This window comes from Chenopodium quinoa, unplaced genomic scaffold (assembly GCF_001683475.1).
Source record: "Chenopodium quinoa cultivar QQ74 unplaced genomic scaffold, ASM168347v1, whole genome shotgun sequence".
Classification (NCBI taxonomy): domain Eukaryota; kingdom Viridiplantae; phylum Streptophyta; class Magnoliopsida; order Caryophyllales; family Amaranthaceae; genus Chenopodium; species Chenopodium quinoa.
The window spans coordinates 174,112-191,179 of NW_018745291.1; the positions used below are offsets into that span (position 1 = coordinate 174,112).

Sequence of the window (17,068 nt, forward strand, 5' to 3'; positions counted from 1 at the left end):
TTAAATGGCTCAATAAGCATAAACCAACGAAATTGGTGTTTAATGCAAAGAAGTTCTAAATTTGTTGGGCCACCTTTGGGAATTGACCATTACACAATTTTTGTCATTGAATTTAATTAGAGAATATGCTCAATATAAGTCCCTTATGATTTACATTTAGTCCATAACGACCGTAATTAGCTAAGGGTGTTAATGACCCGAGTTAAGTTGAGCTGAGAAGCTTGAGGTAGTTTGGGCTCTCTAACACTTCATTTAAACTCGAGCCGAGTCTCAAACTTTTTCAAGCTTAAATTCTCATGCTTAATACATCTAAAAACTTGAGAGTAATGGATAACTCAAGTGGTTAGAGCTCCCCTTCCAGCTCCAAGAGATCTTGGGATTAATTCTCATCGCCCGCCCTTGTGGCTTTCTAAACCCCAAAAAAAAAAAAAAAAAAAAAAAAAAACATATCTAAAAACTTGACTTATAACCACTGTACTTTAAGCTAAGGTTTTGACATACTCCCTTCGTTTTTTAAAAGTGTCATATCGATAGCCGCTATGTTTTAAGAAGGTAAATTAAATTACGTAAAATATTGGATAAGTGATGTTTGTTGGAAATCAAAAAAATTAGAAAGTAATAATTGGATTAATTGAGTAACAATAATGTATCGTGCCGTGCTTTTTTCATGTTAGGATGTGTCGTGCCTAGTCTGACCCATTTCCATATTCAGTTTGGACCATTGGTTCTTCTCCCTTTTTTGTATTTAATAATTAACGAAGCCCAAAATTATTGGATCACTCATAAACATCCTCTTGCTTGTAAGTACTATACTTCCAAATAGAAGTACAACCACATTTCTTGCAGTACCTTTCACTTTCCTATAAATACAACAAAGTTATTACATAGTTGATCTAAACTTCAGAAGGCTTACAAAATTGAGAGAAAAGTAAGATGAATTTATCAACGTATTGCTGCCATAATCCATTGCCTCCAAGTTCACCCCTTGATCGTACTTCATCATCATCTTCGCCTTCAAAGAAATATTTTTCATATGCTCCAAGGTAATCATATCAATTTTCGAATCATTTTGTTGATAAGTTTAGCCCAAAACCCGAGTTTTGCCGAGACATATAGGATTTGAAACTCAGGTTTTGGGCTACGTATATCATTTGTTAAATTTCAAGAAATAATAAATTGATTAACAAGGGTGAACCGTTGGGTTCACTCTCATTATTATAAATTACACGAAATAAATGACTTTACTAAAATACCCTTGTTGAAAGCGAATTATTTTAAAACCATGACTAAAATTTATTGTATTGATTGATTTTTTGATTAGGAAAGGTAATGAGAATAAGTCATCATGGAGGAGCCAAAAGTTGATGGCAATTGCAACAACCATAGTAATTGGTCTAGAAGTAGGAGATATTTTAAGCAACGACAACGGAAATTATTCGATGGCTAGCGAACTTGAAATCGAATCTCATTTACTCGTACCAAAGAACGATAAGAAAAGAAGTGTTACAAGATGGAGTGACAAAAGAATGTGCCCACCATGGAACATTAATTCATTGGAAACTATTGTACCCGAAAATCTACCTAGGCCATCTTTCCATAGAAAATGGGAGGGAGTTTCTTTATCTCCTAAATCTGCTCCTTCAGTTAAACTTTTTCTTATTAAGCCAAGGAAAAATTGTTTTTCATTGTGAAAAAAGAACATGTACTGTACATTCTCTCTTGTGCATATATATGCAACAAAATGTATGCTAGTTTGGCTTATAACGTGTTTACATGTACTCATATATATATTCTTTTGGATATAAACATGAGTGTAACTATCTCAATTCACGAATTTCTATCGGATTTCAGTGTTGATACATTGCTAGCATGTCTAACTTTTAGTCCGTCGTGCACCTAGAGATGGAAAGGACTGAGTTGGCATGAGGATTGGTTAGGCACTCCATGAAAATGGCCCGATTTGACACGAGCCTATCATAAGTCCGGCTTGACATGATAGGCTAGCCAGTGGGCCGTGTATGTTTAAAATTGGCCTGAACTCGACACGAGCACGTCGACCAAATATTCAGTTTTGCCCGCTTATTTTTTTTATGTGTCGTATTGTTGGGCTGTGCTCTATATTTATGAAATATCAACACGAGCCCAGCACAACGTGATAAGTATTTTTTTAACTCATTTTAGGCATTATCCACTTAAGTACGAGACACGCTAACACGACACAAGTGCACCAAAGAAGTATATACGTTGTGCTTGGATGATGTTATTATGGCTGGAATATTCTTATTTTTTTTAACGTAATCCATTTTAAACATGGTCCACTTAAGCACGAGGCACACTAACACAACACTCGTACATGAACTACTCATACAACAATACAGCTTACAAGTATGAAGTACACATTGAAGTAGACAAAGTAGAACATTTTGTAGTAGTTAGTACAGAAATTGGCTGATCTAAGAAAAAGGTGTACTACAAAGCAGTACAAGTTTGGAAACTTGGACAGAGTTTGGACATGACGGCAAATTCTCAATGAAACAAAACAAGTGGTTCGTTGTTGGTGTCGGCTAGTCGCTCACAACCTCCTATGAATATAATCTTGATTAAATAAATTCTAATTTGATCCTATGATTCAAAATTGTGACCTCTGCTAGATTAAGGATTTCTACTGGGGGTGACACTATGCACGCAATAGATAATTAAGAAAAAAAAAATCTCAAACAAATAGTAACCTGTAATAAAATATTTTAGGTAGCATTTCAAAAGTGAATTGTCATTTGTCACAATGGATTTACTCAAGCTATGGTATTAAATGACCTTCGTTGCCCTTTTACTTTTGAAAATTACATAATAATCCAACCACTACTAACTTTGTCCCACCACCTTAATATCATTGTCAACTTGACCTTACTCAAGCCATGACTCCACCTTGACCATCAGCTCCACCACCCATACCACCACTAACCTTGACCATCCACCACCATGACTCCACCTTGACAACCAGCTTGACCGATTCTACAACGGTTGACCACCAACATTGTACTTTCTGACCACTAAAATGAGTCGACGACGATTGGCGTTCATATCGGAGGCACTTGGTGGGGATGACGAACCTTCGACGCCGTCGAGTCGGGTATATGTCAAACATTTTTTTTTTCAATTTCCGATGTACCCGGTCGCATGTAATACGCAACTATACCATGGCGTGACCGCATGTAATATGCGACTGCACCATGGTAGAGTCGCATATTACATGCGACTGTACCAAGGTACAGTTGCATATTACAGGTGACTATACCATGGTATAGTTGCTTGTAATATGCGACTATACCAAGGTACAGTTGCATATTAAAGGCGACTATACCATGGTATAGTTGCATATTACATGCGGTCGTGTACCTTTTATTTTTTAAATAATACTTAAAATTTAAAAAATACATTTAATTTAATTAGTAAATTTTCGATGATTTTTTTAATTTTATTTGTTGTTTTCTAATGAATTTAATTTTATTTGAAGTTAATTTTAATTATAATTATTGTTATATCATGTATTAATAGTTTAAATGTCCAAAAAAAAAATATTTGCTAAATTTGTATTTTTTATTTTTTAATAGGATCCGATTGAAGATTTTGGTGGCGATGGGGTAAATTGTTACCCACACTTTCAGACCAACTGATTATTTCCAACGTACCAAGAATTGTCACGATGGGCGAAAGACATTGCAATAACACTTAAGTTTCAAATTGTGCATACATACAACCATAACGGATGGTTATATTTGCGATGCAATCGTGGTGCTCGAGATAGAGGAAAATAGAGATCTGAGTGTTGCGCAACGCCCGAACACAGAAACTCAATATTGCGGTTGCAAGTTTTTTATCAAGAGTTACAAAGTTTCTGATGATGAAGGATGGCAGATTGTCTTGGGACCCGATGCATATGGTAAACACAATTATGAGCTAATTGTCTATGAAGAAGGCAATCGACAAATGAACAAGCTTAGTCCGGGTGCGAAGTAACTTGTTCGTGACCTGACTGATGCAAAAGTGAAGCCATAAAATATATTAGCGGCTGTGCAGAAGCAGTTTCCTGATTACCATCCAAATCGTAGACACATTTACAACTTTAGGGATCGGTTAAGACTTGAAGAAGCTGATGGTAGAGTTGTTGTTACATATTTCCTTGAACTTGGTATCGAGTCGCAGTATACACATTGGAGCTTGGTTGACCCGGAAAAGAATGTTTTGACCCATGTATTCATGGCACATCCTACGTCGCTAGCGCTCTTACGCACGTATCCATGGGTCATTGGCGTTGATTCAACTTACAAGACAAACAGATACAAAATGCCTTTTTTGGAACTCGTTGGTGTTACTCCTTATAAAATGAATTTGTTGATCGGGTATACTTTTATAAAGGATGAGAGCGCTGCGAGCTATGCAACTACGCCATGGTGGAGTCGCATGTTATATGCGGCTGCACCGTGGCTCAGCCGCATGTAATATGCGACTCAACCACGGCGTAGTCGCATGCAATATGCGACTATGCCGCGGTGTAACCGCGTATTACAGGTAGTCCGACGAACAACATGAAAATAAATAAAAAAAAAACTTGCGGTCGAATTGGCCAACGATTTCCCTGCGTTTCCCGGCAAACGAACCACCTTCCCACGCCGCGATTCCATTGTCGTCCACCTACTTTTTTTTCCGGTAGATTTGGTGTGATAGGTGGCTAATTCCGGCAGTTATGGTGCGACAGGTGGTGCGATAGGTGTTTTCCGGCGAAATTGGTGGTGCAGGTCGGGGGTCAAATTCACAGTTGTGTGCCTATGTGTTTAGGGTTTATGGTGGTGGAGAGGGCATGGGTGGTGAGAAAATTGGATGAGGCCAAAAATTAAATTATAAGGGTAGAGAGGTCAATTAATACCGCGGCATAAGTAATTCTATTGTGGCATTTAGTAATATATATTCTTGTTTCAATACAAGACTTTCTCTCTTTATCTTAATACTTTCTCTCTTCATCTTATACTTTCTCTCCTCAAATCTTCTCTTTCTTTATCTAAATTCAAAGACGATTTGTGTAAAGAAATGTAGATCGGCTGATGACAAGTTAGAAGGGAATTATGCTTATGTTCAAGCATGAAAATTACTACTCCCTTTGTCCCTCATCTACATGCTTATTTCTCATTTTTCATGGGGATTAAGGAACTTAGAAATTTCGAGTAAAGTATAAAATGTTGCAAGTAATGTGAACCATCCATTTTAGAAAATTGCTGCAAGTAACAAGAACCGGAGGTAGTAGGTCCCTAACATTTGGCAAAAGTTTGACTGAACCAAACATTAGGGACCTTGTTTTTTTTTTTTTTTTTTTTTTTTTTTTTTTTTTTTTTTTTTTTTTTGCAATTTCTTGCGAAGTAGACCAAACATTAGGGACTTGCGATGATTTTATTACCATATATAACAAAATAAGAAGCGCTCTTACTTAGAGCTCGGACTTGAAAGCGTAGAGTCCCGCAAATGCGCGAACCTCCAACGGCTAACACCCTGGCTACCGAACCGAGCCAGCCCCTACCCGAAGCTTAGTCAGGGCAAGGCCAAAAATTACTTAGAGTATTAGAACAAAGGTTTTCTCTCTTTGGAGATCAGTTCACCAACTCAAGTGCTCTTTCCCAATGCCAAATGATTGGTATTTATAGGGAAATGAGCCCTTGAAATCCCATCTCCCATCAATGTGGGAGAGTTGGAAAAAATGCAAAATGGAATTTAATTTAATTCTAAATTAAATTAAATAGCCAAATGAATCACACCAAACAACAAGTGGCATGAGGAGAGCAAGGGGTTAGGTGAGGACCACATGGGAGGACCACACCTCCCTTGCTCCCTAAGCCAAACTCTCACAACACAACTGAGCCAATAGGCGCACGCCAGCTGGCGCCTTGGCTGGGTTTGCCAGCCAGCCCGCACGCATGCACGCATAGCCAGCAAGCCTCGCACGCAATGCGGGCTGCTGCTGCTGCGTTGCTTGTGCTAGCTGAGCCCAACTAGATGTTGCGTCCATGCGCAAGGCTCAGCGAGCATTTGCTTGTTGTTGGCCTTGCGATGGTGCGGGGCTGGCTGCTGGCTTGCCTAGCAAGCGCGACTAGCCATGCTGGCCTTGCGATATGCGCAAGGCATGCTTGGCCAGCATGCTCGGCCATGCTAAGCATGCTGAGCTTGCGGTCGAGCCTTGCCTTGCGGCAATGGCCTTGGCCATCCTAGCCCTCGATCGGCTAGGCCATTTTGAGGCTAGGATTTTCCCCCGTGCAATGACTTGTTGTTTGGACGATTTTTCTGTCTCGTCGATTCCTAAATTTGACTCAGCTTATGATGTTCGGCTTCGATGCTCTAAGCTCGGAATCCGACGTCTTTGTTCGTAAATACTCGATTGATTCATTTAATCCTTCGGATTAATTCGTCTTTTTGGTTCGGTACACGATTAGGTGTGACACGAAAGGTTTAGTCAAGATTAAGCTGTAATATCAATTATTCATTAATATTACTAATCGGAAGCGACCTCCACCTAGGTATTCCGATCACTTGACCTCACTGAATAATTAGCTTTCTAATTTATTCCGAGCCCTCTATCGAAATGATACACTTGTTCGAAGGACACCATTCTTTTCAGCTTCCCCCTCTTAGAGAGGTAGAAGTTGTTTTCGTCCTCGGCTGGGACGGTGCAGTACATTCGGGGTAGGTGAGGCGACTGTGTACGTTCCCCTCCCTAGGGATGATACGTTCGTGAACGTTTCGGCGAGCATACTCTTGCCGCGTGGATGCGGTGTTGCTGCTTTTGAAGCTACGGGGTTCGGACCACTCGAAGAATTGTGGGTTTCTTTTTCTTTCCCGTTTAGTTCTCCAAGTATCTTCGTCCAAATGCTCGAACTCCTTGAAAGACGGATTCGCTCTCCTTCTTCTTGCCCTATTCTCCTCCTTAGGTACCTTGACTGCTCTATGGAGCCAGCGTGTACCGAGGGAGCAGGAGGTGGGAGATGCTGATTCGCTTGAGCCTTCATGAATCCATGAGGGTAGCGAGGGCTCTTGCCATTTCCTCCGAAGTGGGACCCGTTTTGGGGTGTCCCCATTGGGCGAGATTGGGAATGGCGGCTAGGAGTTGGACTCCTAGCATTTGACTGGCTCGGCCGCCAAGAGTTGGACGGTTGACCCATGTTGCGAGATGACCTGTCCGAGGTAGCGTTCCCCGACGAGGTAGCCTCGGAAGATGATGAAGAAGGTGGTCCCTTCTTCGAGGGTGAAGATGGAGTTGGGACCTTCTTCGAGGAAAAAGGACCATTCTTTTTGGTGCTCTTGGCACTCTTTCCGCTCTTAGTCATGTTGCTAAGATGGTGGATTTTTGGCTTGTTTTTTAATGTCTTCCCCACAGACGGGGCCAAATTATTTCGGATGAAAACAATAGGTCTTTCGTCTGGACCTTACTTGTGGGCTGAAGACTGGACTCAGACCAAGTGATGACTGGAACGAGGGTTTTCTGCACAGCAAACACACGTAAACTGGTCTCGGGGGTTGTGCCGAAGAAGGCCCCTCCGATGCCGAAGTCAGTACAATGTTTAGAGAGAGAAAGCTATGCAAGAGAGTTAATGTTTGAGATTTGAAGTGAATGAATTGAGAGAGAGAAGTCATGGCTTTTATACCTTATTCAAATGGATAAATTGGGCCTTGAGGTCAAATGAGCTTGCCATGTTGAACGGGCCTTTGACTGACTTGGCATATATTAGGAGAATTTAAACCTTCTTTTGAGCTTTGTAATTGAATCATCTGTGGACCAGCCCAGTTGGAGTAAATTGAACCCAAACACTTATAATTTGGGATTCACAACTAGGTCAGTTCTATCAATTTCTAAATCTATTTCAACTTAATTTAGGGTTATCAATTTTTTTAAAAATTAGTATTGTTGATTATTTTAGTAGCAGTGAAGAGTAAATAATTTGGAGCATTTATAAAGAATTTAATCAGACGCTTGTTACATTTGAATTTTCAGCTTCGCTTGATCTGTTTGCTAATGATCCAGTACAATACATTTCCTCTTTTGTGCTTGCGTTGTGGTTTTATGTTCACTTTTGTGTAATGTGAGTTGAATTTTAAGGATTGAATTGGTGTTGTGTTGTTTTCTATAGGTTTCGGTGGCTCGTACTTGTAATTGTATGTACTGTTTGTTGCAACTGAGGCAACGTGATATTGAATTCTGAGAATCGGTAAATGAGCAAAGATAGTGGTATGAATTGCTAAATTAGAATGTTTTGTAGCTTGTTCTATATCACAATATTAGACCACTCACTTTTTAAACTTCATTTCATTTGTGTTCTTCTATACGAGTAATTTATTGTGAATGTTTTTATTCGCTTAAAATAGGCATATATTTTTCTCAGATTTTAAATCTAGGTTTACTTATTATGGGTTTTGTTCTTTCTCAAGGTTTACTTATTATGGGTTTTGTTCTTTCTCAAGGTTTATTTGAGGAAAGTTGTAATTTTTGCTAATTGAGATTTTTTTTTGGAGATTTAACTGAATTAGTGAGTTTAATTCATTAATTCAGAAAAGCGTATACTACGTAAATTTTCTAAGGTTTATTTCTTCAATTTACTTATGTAGTACTAATCAAGAAAACCTATTCGTATAAATTAATGATGAAATAATTAGAAATTGATCAGGAGGAAGAGGAAAATGATCTATTCTTTAAATCATAAGTATGTGATTTTGGAGATGACAGTAGAAAATTAATGAAAATTTAGACTGAAATTAGTGAGATAGGAAGGCAGAGAAGATCAAAGAGATGGAAGAAATTTGAACGCCGGAAAAAATGTGGTAATTGTGGATCACGCGCTTAATGAATGTAGGTTAGTCATTAAAAAAAAAAAAAAAACCAGCCCCCCACCCCACCCAGACCACCCCCCACCCCACACCCAACGCCACCCCTTCCCACCCACACCACCACCAGACCACCCCACCCCCTGCCCCCCAACTACCCCCTACCCCACCCAAACCACCACCAGCCCACCCCACCCCCTGCCCCCTACCCCCCTGACTTCCCCCCCTACCCACCCACGCCACCACCAGCCCACCCCACCCCCTACCCACCCACGCCAACCACCAGCCCACCCGACCCCCACTGACTACCCCCTACCCACCCACAACCAACACTGCCCCCCCTACAACCCACAACCAATACTGCCCCCCCTTACCCACCTGCCCCTAAACCGTACCACCACCCCACAACCACCACCCAAACCCGAAACTACCCCAAAAAACCCGAAACCACCCAGATCTACCACCCAAACCCACGCCATTAAACCCACGAAACCACCAAAAAAACCCACCACCAACCCACACACCACACACGCACACACAACCACTTTACACCCAAAAAATAAAAAAAAAACAAAGAAAAAAAAATGAAAATCGAAAAATTAAATAACAAAACATACCTTATTAATTGAAATGGGCTCGAATTTCACCACGAGAACGGTTTAACAAGGTCAAATTCGGCCATTAAAAGTCTAGATCTAGGCTTTTAATGGTCGAATTTGGCCTAAAAAACCACCAAGACGTTGCGCATAGTGGTGGTTCGGTGGTGTTGGTTGCGGCGAGAAGGAGGGGAAAGCAAACACCTAGATGTCTTCGACGTTGTTGTGAGAAGGAGGGGAAAGAAGTCAGAGAAGAAGGAGGCAAGAAAGAGGAAAGGAAGAGAGGAGAGAGAAGGAGAAGAGATTAAGAGAAAAACTTGGGGGAAGGAGAAGAGAAGAAGAGAGAGAAAGAGAGGGGAAAGAGGCGGAGAAAGAGGGTGAGAAAGAGGGGAAACCGGTTAGTCTTAGGTTTTTTTTTTTATATAAATAATTACTTTAATTCCGACGGGTATTAATTCCGTGGGAAATATAATTATTCCGACGGAATATTCTGTCAGAAACTTCCGGCGGATTTTAATTCCGCCGGAAATGTAATTTTCCGAGGGAATATTCCGTCGTAAACTTCCGACGGATTTTTTTTTCCGCCGGAAAAGTAAATTTCCGACGGAATATTCCGTCGGAAACCCTTATATTCCAACGCATTTTAATTCCGTCGGAAATAAAATTCCATCGGAACTTCTGAGGTTTCCGACGGAATTTAGTGTCCGTCGGAAATCAGCCTATTTCTTGTAGTGTGTCCCCCTTTGTTTTGAGCCTCAAGGTGTTTCTTTCATCAAGTATAGACTAGCGTAGGAGGCTGTTTGCTGGTCCACTCAGCCCCCAATTCGATTCATCACATATATACAGACCCACATTTACCAACCCTAAATACCTGAGCAAAGGACAAAAGAAATACTTCATCCGTTTTGTAATAATCACAACATTAGGCTATGCACAAAGTTTAAGAAATATTATAGGGTGACCAAAAGTGTTTTTTTTTATAATATAAAGTATGATTAGTAGGAGAGAGAAATAATATAAAAGTAGTGTAAGTGGGGTTAGTGAGAGAGAAATTATAAAATATAAGTGGGTCATTTCTAAATAGGGAAGTGTTGCAATTATTATGAAACGCTCGTAAAAGGAAAGAGTTGTGATTATTATGAAACGGAGGGAGTTCAAAAGGAACCTACAACTATACACAATAAAATTCAGCTATACGAAGCATTATACAAGAAAAGAAAATAGCATGTGAAAACATGTCATTTTCTACAGCCCCCCTCAAGTTAGACTTGGGGAAGTTCCAACAAGTCCTAACTTGAAAGAAAGAAAATTGTGCTGACTCTCTCCCATAGGTTATTTCATAAGATCAGCTAATTGTAATCCTAATTTCACATAGGCATTGAAACCATCCTCACTATGCTCTCTAACATAGTGACAGTCCAATTTTAAATGTTTCATGAAATACTGTATTGTTTGCAATGTAATGTGCAGCCTTGTAATCACACATTAAAGGGATGGCTTTGGAATAGAGACTTTCATGTCTTCCAGGATCCCATCAAGCCAAACCAACTCAGTGGTTGTGTGTGACATGCTTCTGTATTCTGATTCTATAGAGGATTTTGACACTGTCTTCTTAGTCTTCCTAGATATGAGACTACTCCCTAGGAATATACAAATCTACCACTAAAGGCACAAGTATCCCAATCTGCATCATAGAAACCCATAAGTTTCAGCTCAAAGGATAAAATAATCCCCAATAAGTTGTTCAGATATGAAATCACATGAAGAGCTACTTGAAGGTGAGGCTTTCTAGGTGTCTGTATGAACTGACTAAGCTGTTGAACTGAGTATGAAATGTCAAGTACAAATCTTCCAATTATTCTTCTATACTGTTTAGGATCAGGAGATATCTCCTGTGTCAACTGATAGTTTCAGTCCCTTCTATGAACCACAAGTCTCGAACCCTAAGTCTAACACAAGACATCTCAGTTCATAATATTAGTCATGGCGCCTATGAACCACCATGGAGAATAAAAAGATTTGCGAAGCAAAAAGTTCTCAGTTGGTGATTAACTGATTAAGTGTGTTTTGATTGTGTGCGTGAATTTATTAAAAACACGTGTGTTTGACTCCGTATTTATAAGCAAATACGAAGTACTAAGATAACGAAATTAGGTTTTCCTCAAAAAAAGATAGAATTAGAATACATTATTATTATTATTTATTCATTTTGTTTTTGTTTTAATTATCTTTTAACGAATAATTTTGTTTGGATTTTGTACATTTATTTTTATTTTTTTTGAAATGTTTTTTTTTTCCTGGTAAACTGGGTTTTTTTAATTTTTAAAATTTAAATTAATAAATTAAAAAATAGTTTTTGGGTAAGTAAATTCGTATCATACAAATTGTACGAGAAGAAAAAAGATTTCCTTAGAAATTGCTAAAATCAAAAATAGTTTTTTTAATTCCTCTTTGCGTCGTTCTGAAAATTAATTCCCACAGTAATGTCCACATTAGATCGGATATGATAATTTTTTTTTTTTTTTTTTTAGTTCAATGAAGAACTGCTAACACCAATAGCGGTTCTTAACATAGAACCGCAATCATCGTTAGCGGTTTTAGTTAAGAACCACCATTACAGTTTGCAGTTCTATTGTGAACTAAGTGGACATTACTTTAGCATATTTGCACTTTAACCAATTGAAATTGACTTTGGTATATTAACCGCAAATGCCAATTGCGGTTCTTTTACATGTTGTTTGGGCTTCTTGGCCACATAAATTACAATAATGCTTTGTTTTGAAGGTTAAGCCGCAATTGACAATTGCGGTTTTATAATAAAACCGCTATTTTCGTTAGCAATTTTGCTGACTAAAATTTTTTAAATCTGAGCCTACGTGGCCAATATTTTGGGAAAAAGTTTAACAATACAAAGAGGGAATTATTTTGTGTTTAAGCAATTTATAAGGAAAGCGATCACGAAAAAAAACTTAGAACTTACAATTTGAAAATGACTACCTAATAACCTAATGAGTGTATGACCTGCTAATACAAAAATTTCTTACAACCAAAAAAAGCGATTGGGCCAATGCTTTTCATTTGGACCTAAATCTGGGCCAAATCCGCCCAACATTTGTAAGTGAAAAAATGTTATTCTTTGTGCAATTAGTATACTATGGACCGAGTCTGGCTAACATTTCAATTTTATGTTTCACATTAAAAAAAAAAATAAATAAAAAAATAAAAAAAATAAAAAATTAGAATATTCTTTTGCTACCTTGAAATTTTGAAATGAATTTTTTTTTTTTTTTTAATTCACAGATTAACCCTGATTACAATCCAGCGCGTTTTGTGCTTGTAAAAGAATAAAGTAACCCTTATAACACTGATGAAGTAACTCCTGTAATACTAAACGAGTAAACCCTATAACACGAACAAAGTAACCCTTATGATGGTTGGCCACACAGTGCGACCAGCCACATATAAAAGTTGTTTATTCCCACCAATGATATTAATGAATAGTCTCATTAGGTTAGTTTTCACTAAAAAGCTAACCATGGTTAATTAAATAAGAAAATTACTTAAATATCCAATTTTGCATTCTCTTTCACTCCCGTCAAATTTTCGCATTCTCTATCCAATTTAATGAACAAATTAAATTTGTAAAAAGTGCAAACGTTCAAACTATCGCGTCAAATTTTTAGCATTAATTTTTTTTTTTTTTTTTTTTTTTTTTTTTTTTTTTTTGGGAATTTAGAGAGTCCAAAAATCTCTTAAAATCGGAAGGAAAGGTATAAATATTTGAATTATCATCCCTCACTCTCAATTTTATTTTTCTTAGAAACTCAATAAATCCAAGACATGCCATTAGTGACTTTTATTCTACTTTTATAACCAATAATACAACAATGCACCAAAAGAAACGAGAACGAGGGAACTTTGGAGGTCTTATATTATGCTACAAGACCATTGTTTTGACACCACAATCATAAGTTGCACAAAGGACAACAAGGTACATTTGAGGCAAGCCCACACTAGTCGGTATAAAAGAAAGCACTCACACAACCATATGATTGCTTCTTCATTCGGACCAAATCAAACAACTTTTTCTCCATAAATAGCCAACTTTATTAAGGGTTATAGGGATGTCGTATTGTCAACTAATTAAGCTGATTAAAGTTTTTGTGGTGATGAGATCATATTCTGTATAAATTATTAATTTCTACGATTCTCTCTACATTAAAAATAAATATTGTAAAAGAAAAATGTAAGTGCGATTACATTTCATGTAAAACTCAAAAATTATTTTTAATAATGTAATTTTGATTAAATTTCTTATGAGGTTTTAATGTTTTAATTGTGTAACTTTGTAATCCTTCTTCATTGCATTATTCTCATTGATCAAATGCATATTGCATAACGTATGTACAAAAAACCTACCTGGGATGCAAATAATAATGAGAACATAATTAGTAATATAGATAACAAAATTACAATATACTATGTTAATTATACCACTAAATTCCAACTATAAACAAAGATCGATGACCAAACATCTTTATTGGCACATATCCCTAATTAATGATTTAGAAATAGAAAGTCTCGCCAAAACGACAAATAAACAAAACCTCATTATAAATGGAATATGGCTTTGCTCTAATCGATTTATATTTGCTGAATTTAAACATATTTACTAAACTAAGGATAAGCATAATTTTTTAACTTAATTTTTTTTAATTCTTTTTTTTTTTCCTGTGCAAATAAAGCCGTAAAATTGAGTAACGATGTAAAAACGATTCGATTTCATATCTTAGGTACCATCTCCGCAACTCCGCCCCAAGTCTTTAACTAATTAAGTTGACATTCATATTTTTACTCGATTCAACTAGTTTTATTTAGGTCAAAAACTAATCCTTGCTGAACCAAAAATATCTCATGTAGTATACTACAAAATGTATCCTAAAAAAAAATAAACTACTCACCACTTCTTTTGGCACACAATCTAGTAGAGTGAATCCAAATTAATGTAGTTTTATGTAAAGCCGTTAAAAACTGATCCGACCCGAAAATTTTACCCAAACCCGATTAATAACCGACTGTTTAAACCCGGAAAAATGGTGACCCAAATCCGATATGACCCGACCTGAAGCAAACCCTAGACCCGAGTTAACCTGAGTATTTGAGACCCGAACCCGAATATGAACCGACTTGGAGATGACCCGACCCGTATATAACCTGTAAATTATTGACCTGAACCGAACCCGACTTGAATCGAGATTGACCCAAACCCGTTTTAACCCGTCAAAATCCGAATTTAATCCGACCTGTTACTAACCCAACCCGAATTTAACCCGACCTGTTACTAACTTGACCCGAATTTAACCCGACCCAAAGTTTAACCTGATCTATTACTAACGACGGCAATGGCGACATTACAGTGAATAAGTGATTATATGATTCTCCAATAATACTCCTTTTATTACTCTTTTTTTTTTTATTATTAGTAATAGCTAATTAAGTCATAAAGTATTTTATTTTTCTTCTAATAACTAGCAATCTAGGATTAAGTCATATCATTTATTTTCTTTTTATTGTGTTTTCTTTTTTATCTTCCTCCTAATTTTATGAGTTATTTTCCTATTTAAGCTTATTTAAATATTTTCAATAAAATTCTCTGTTATCAAATGTATTACAATTTCTATGTAAAAAAAAAAAACCTATAAAAATTTATGAATACTACTACTTTTTGGATGCATGTGCATTCTTTATTAAAATTTAGTAATTACTATTAACGAATACTACTACTTTTTAGGTGCAAGTTCATTCTATATTTCAATTAAATAATTACGGTTTACAAATACTACTACTTTGTAGGTGCTGTGCATTCTAAATTTCAATTATGTATTGATTTCCATTTATTTGACCTTAGGCTTGTTTATTTTATCTTATATTTTATTAAAAAATATATATATAATTTCAGATAAAAAAAAAGAGTTCAGATAATGATTGAATTGAACGTGATAATGATTGAATGCGAGCATGAGTATATGACAATGATCCGATGATAATTTGACCCCGAATCATTTACCTGAACCCGATCATGACTTGACTTGTTTGGACTCGAGAAAGTGGTGACCTGAGCTAGAGCAATTAAAAGTTGACCTGCACTGAAAAATTTAATTACTCGAACCCGATTATGGTGACTCGAAATTGATAATGATTAAACGTAAACGCCAATACATGAACTGTTAATAAACCGACCTAAAAGATGTATCCGAACCCGATATGCCCCGACCTGAAATCAACTCGATACCCGTATTAACCCAATATTTGAAACCCGAACCTAAACATTACCCAACTTGATTATAACCCGCAAATTTTTGACTTTAATAGAACCCGACTCGAACTCGAGAACGACCCTAACTAGTTTTAACCTAAATTAAACCCGACCTATTATTCACCCGACCCGAATGTAACCCGACCTGTTGTTAACCCGACTTAAACCCGACCCAAACCCAATAAGTTGTATGACCCGATGTGACCCGAATCAAGTATGACTCAACCCAAACCCAACCCGCATAGGTTATGATATTAATTCGAATTGATCCGACCCGAGTTGACCCGATTCAGACTAACCCGACTCATTTATCTGACAATCATAAAATCTTAGAATTAAATATGTAGTTTTATGTAAACACCTCTAGTTTTATGTAGGTCCCTTATTGTTTGAAGTAAATATGTTGCAAATTTGCAATCACACAATCATAAAATCTTAGAATTGAATAATTTGCAAATGCATGATGAACTTTTTGTACAAACAACAAAAGATCATGATTTTTATTCCAAAAACAATCATAAAAAATGGCAAATATCTATATTATTGGATGCCCCTTTTTTAAAATTTTCTCACTTTGTGCGATTTATTGTGTGGTCCGATATCTGACTGAAGCATGTTAATCCTAGAAGATTGGAGAATTAAAACAGTAAAAGACTAATTGTACTTTGAACTCAGAAAAAAAAAATAAATAAATAAATAAATGTGCTTTAATTTGCAACCACGCATGTTGAAATTAGAGAGGCAAGTACGGTTTGCATGCATGCATATTAATTAATTATTGCATGATTATGTATGTTTAGTGTTATACGTACTAAGTTTGTGGATAAGATGTAAATTATGTAATTGCATTTCGAAATATACTAGCTAAGAGTTTTTGAGCATGATCAATGCCATTTTTTGATGGAATTGACTATTCATTTACAACGACTTGTATACAATACATGTAGAATTGAACAGAAAAATCTTAGTAGAAAAAACGAACACAAACAATCACATTTTTCATTAAGAAGAAAAGATAATAGTAGTGTACGTATATATATGTGTGTGTTGGTGATACTACCTAACGTGTACTTATAAAACATCCATGCTTACCACCATAAAGATTATATTCTTTCTGTCTCAAAATAAGTGACACGGTCAAACTTTGTATCATTTCGGGACACTAATTTGACCTTATTTTTACATAAGTAAATATTAATGAAAATTATTAAAAAAAAAAAATTATATCAAGTAACTTTATATCAATATCTATGTAACAAAATATTTTATAATAAAAATGTTATTATTATATATGTTA

At 36.7% G+C, this 17,068-nt stretch overlaps 1 protein-coding gene and 1 long non-coding RNA gene across 2 annotated transcripts; both read left to right on the top strand.

The window, feature by feature from the left end:
- Positions 1–758: 758 nt before the first annotated feature.
- LOC110712206 lies at positions 759–1,834 on the top strand. The gene is made up of 2 exons (XM_021890665.1): positions 759–1,043; positions 1,322–1,834. Exons 1-2 carry the CDS (start codon positions 934–936, stop codon positions 1,689–1,691), a joined length of 480 nt encoding a protein of 159 aa, XP_021746357.1. The 5' UTR covers positions 759–933; the 3' UTR covers positions 1,692–1,834.
- Positions 1,835–5,810: 3,976 nt separating this feature from the next.
- LOC110712205 lies at positions 5,811–8,914 on the top strand. Its single transcript, XR_002509519.1, has 2 exons — positions 5,811–8,061; positions 8,169–8,914. It is a non-coding gene; the product is annotated as an uncharacterized LOC110712205 (long non-coding RNA).
- The last annotated feature ends 8,154 nt before the right edge of the window (positions 8,915–17,068 follow it).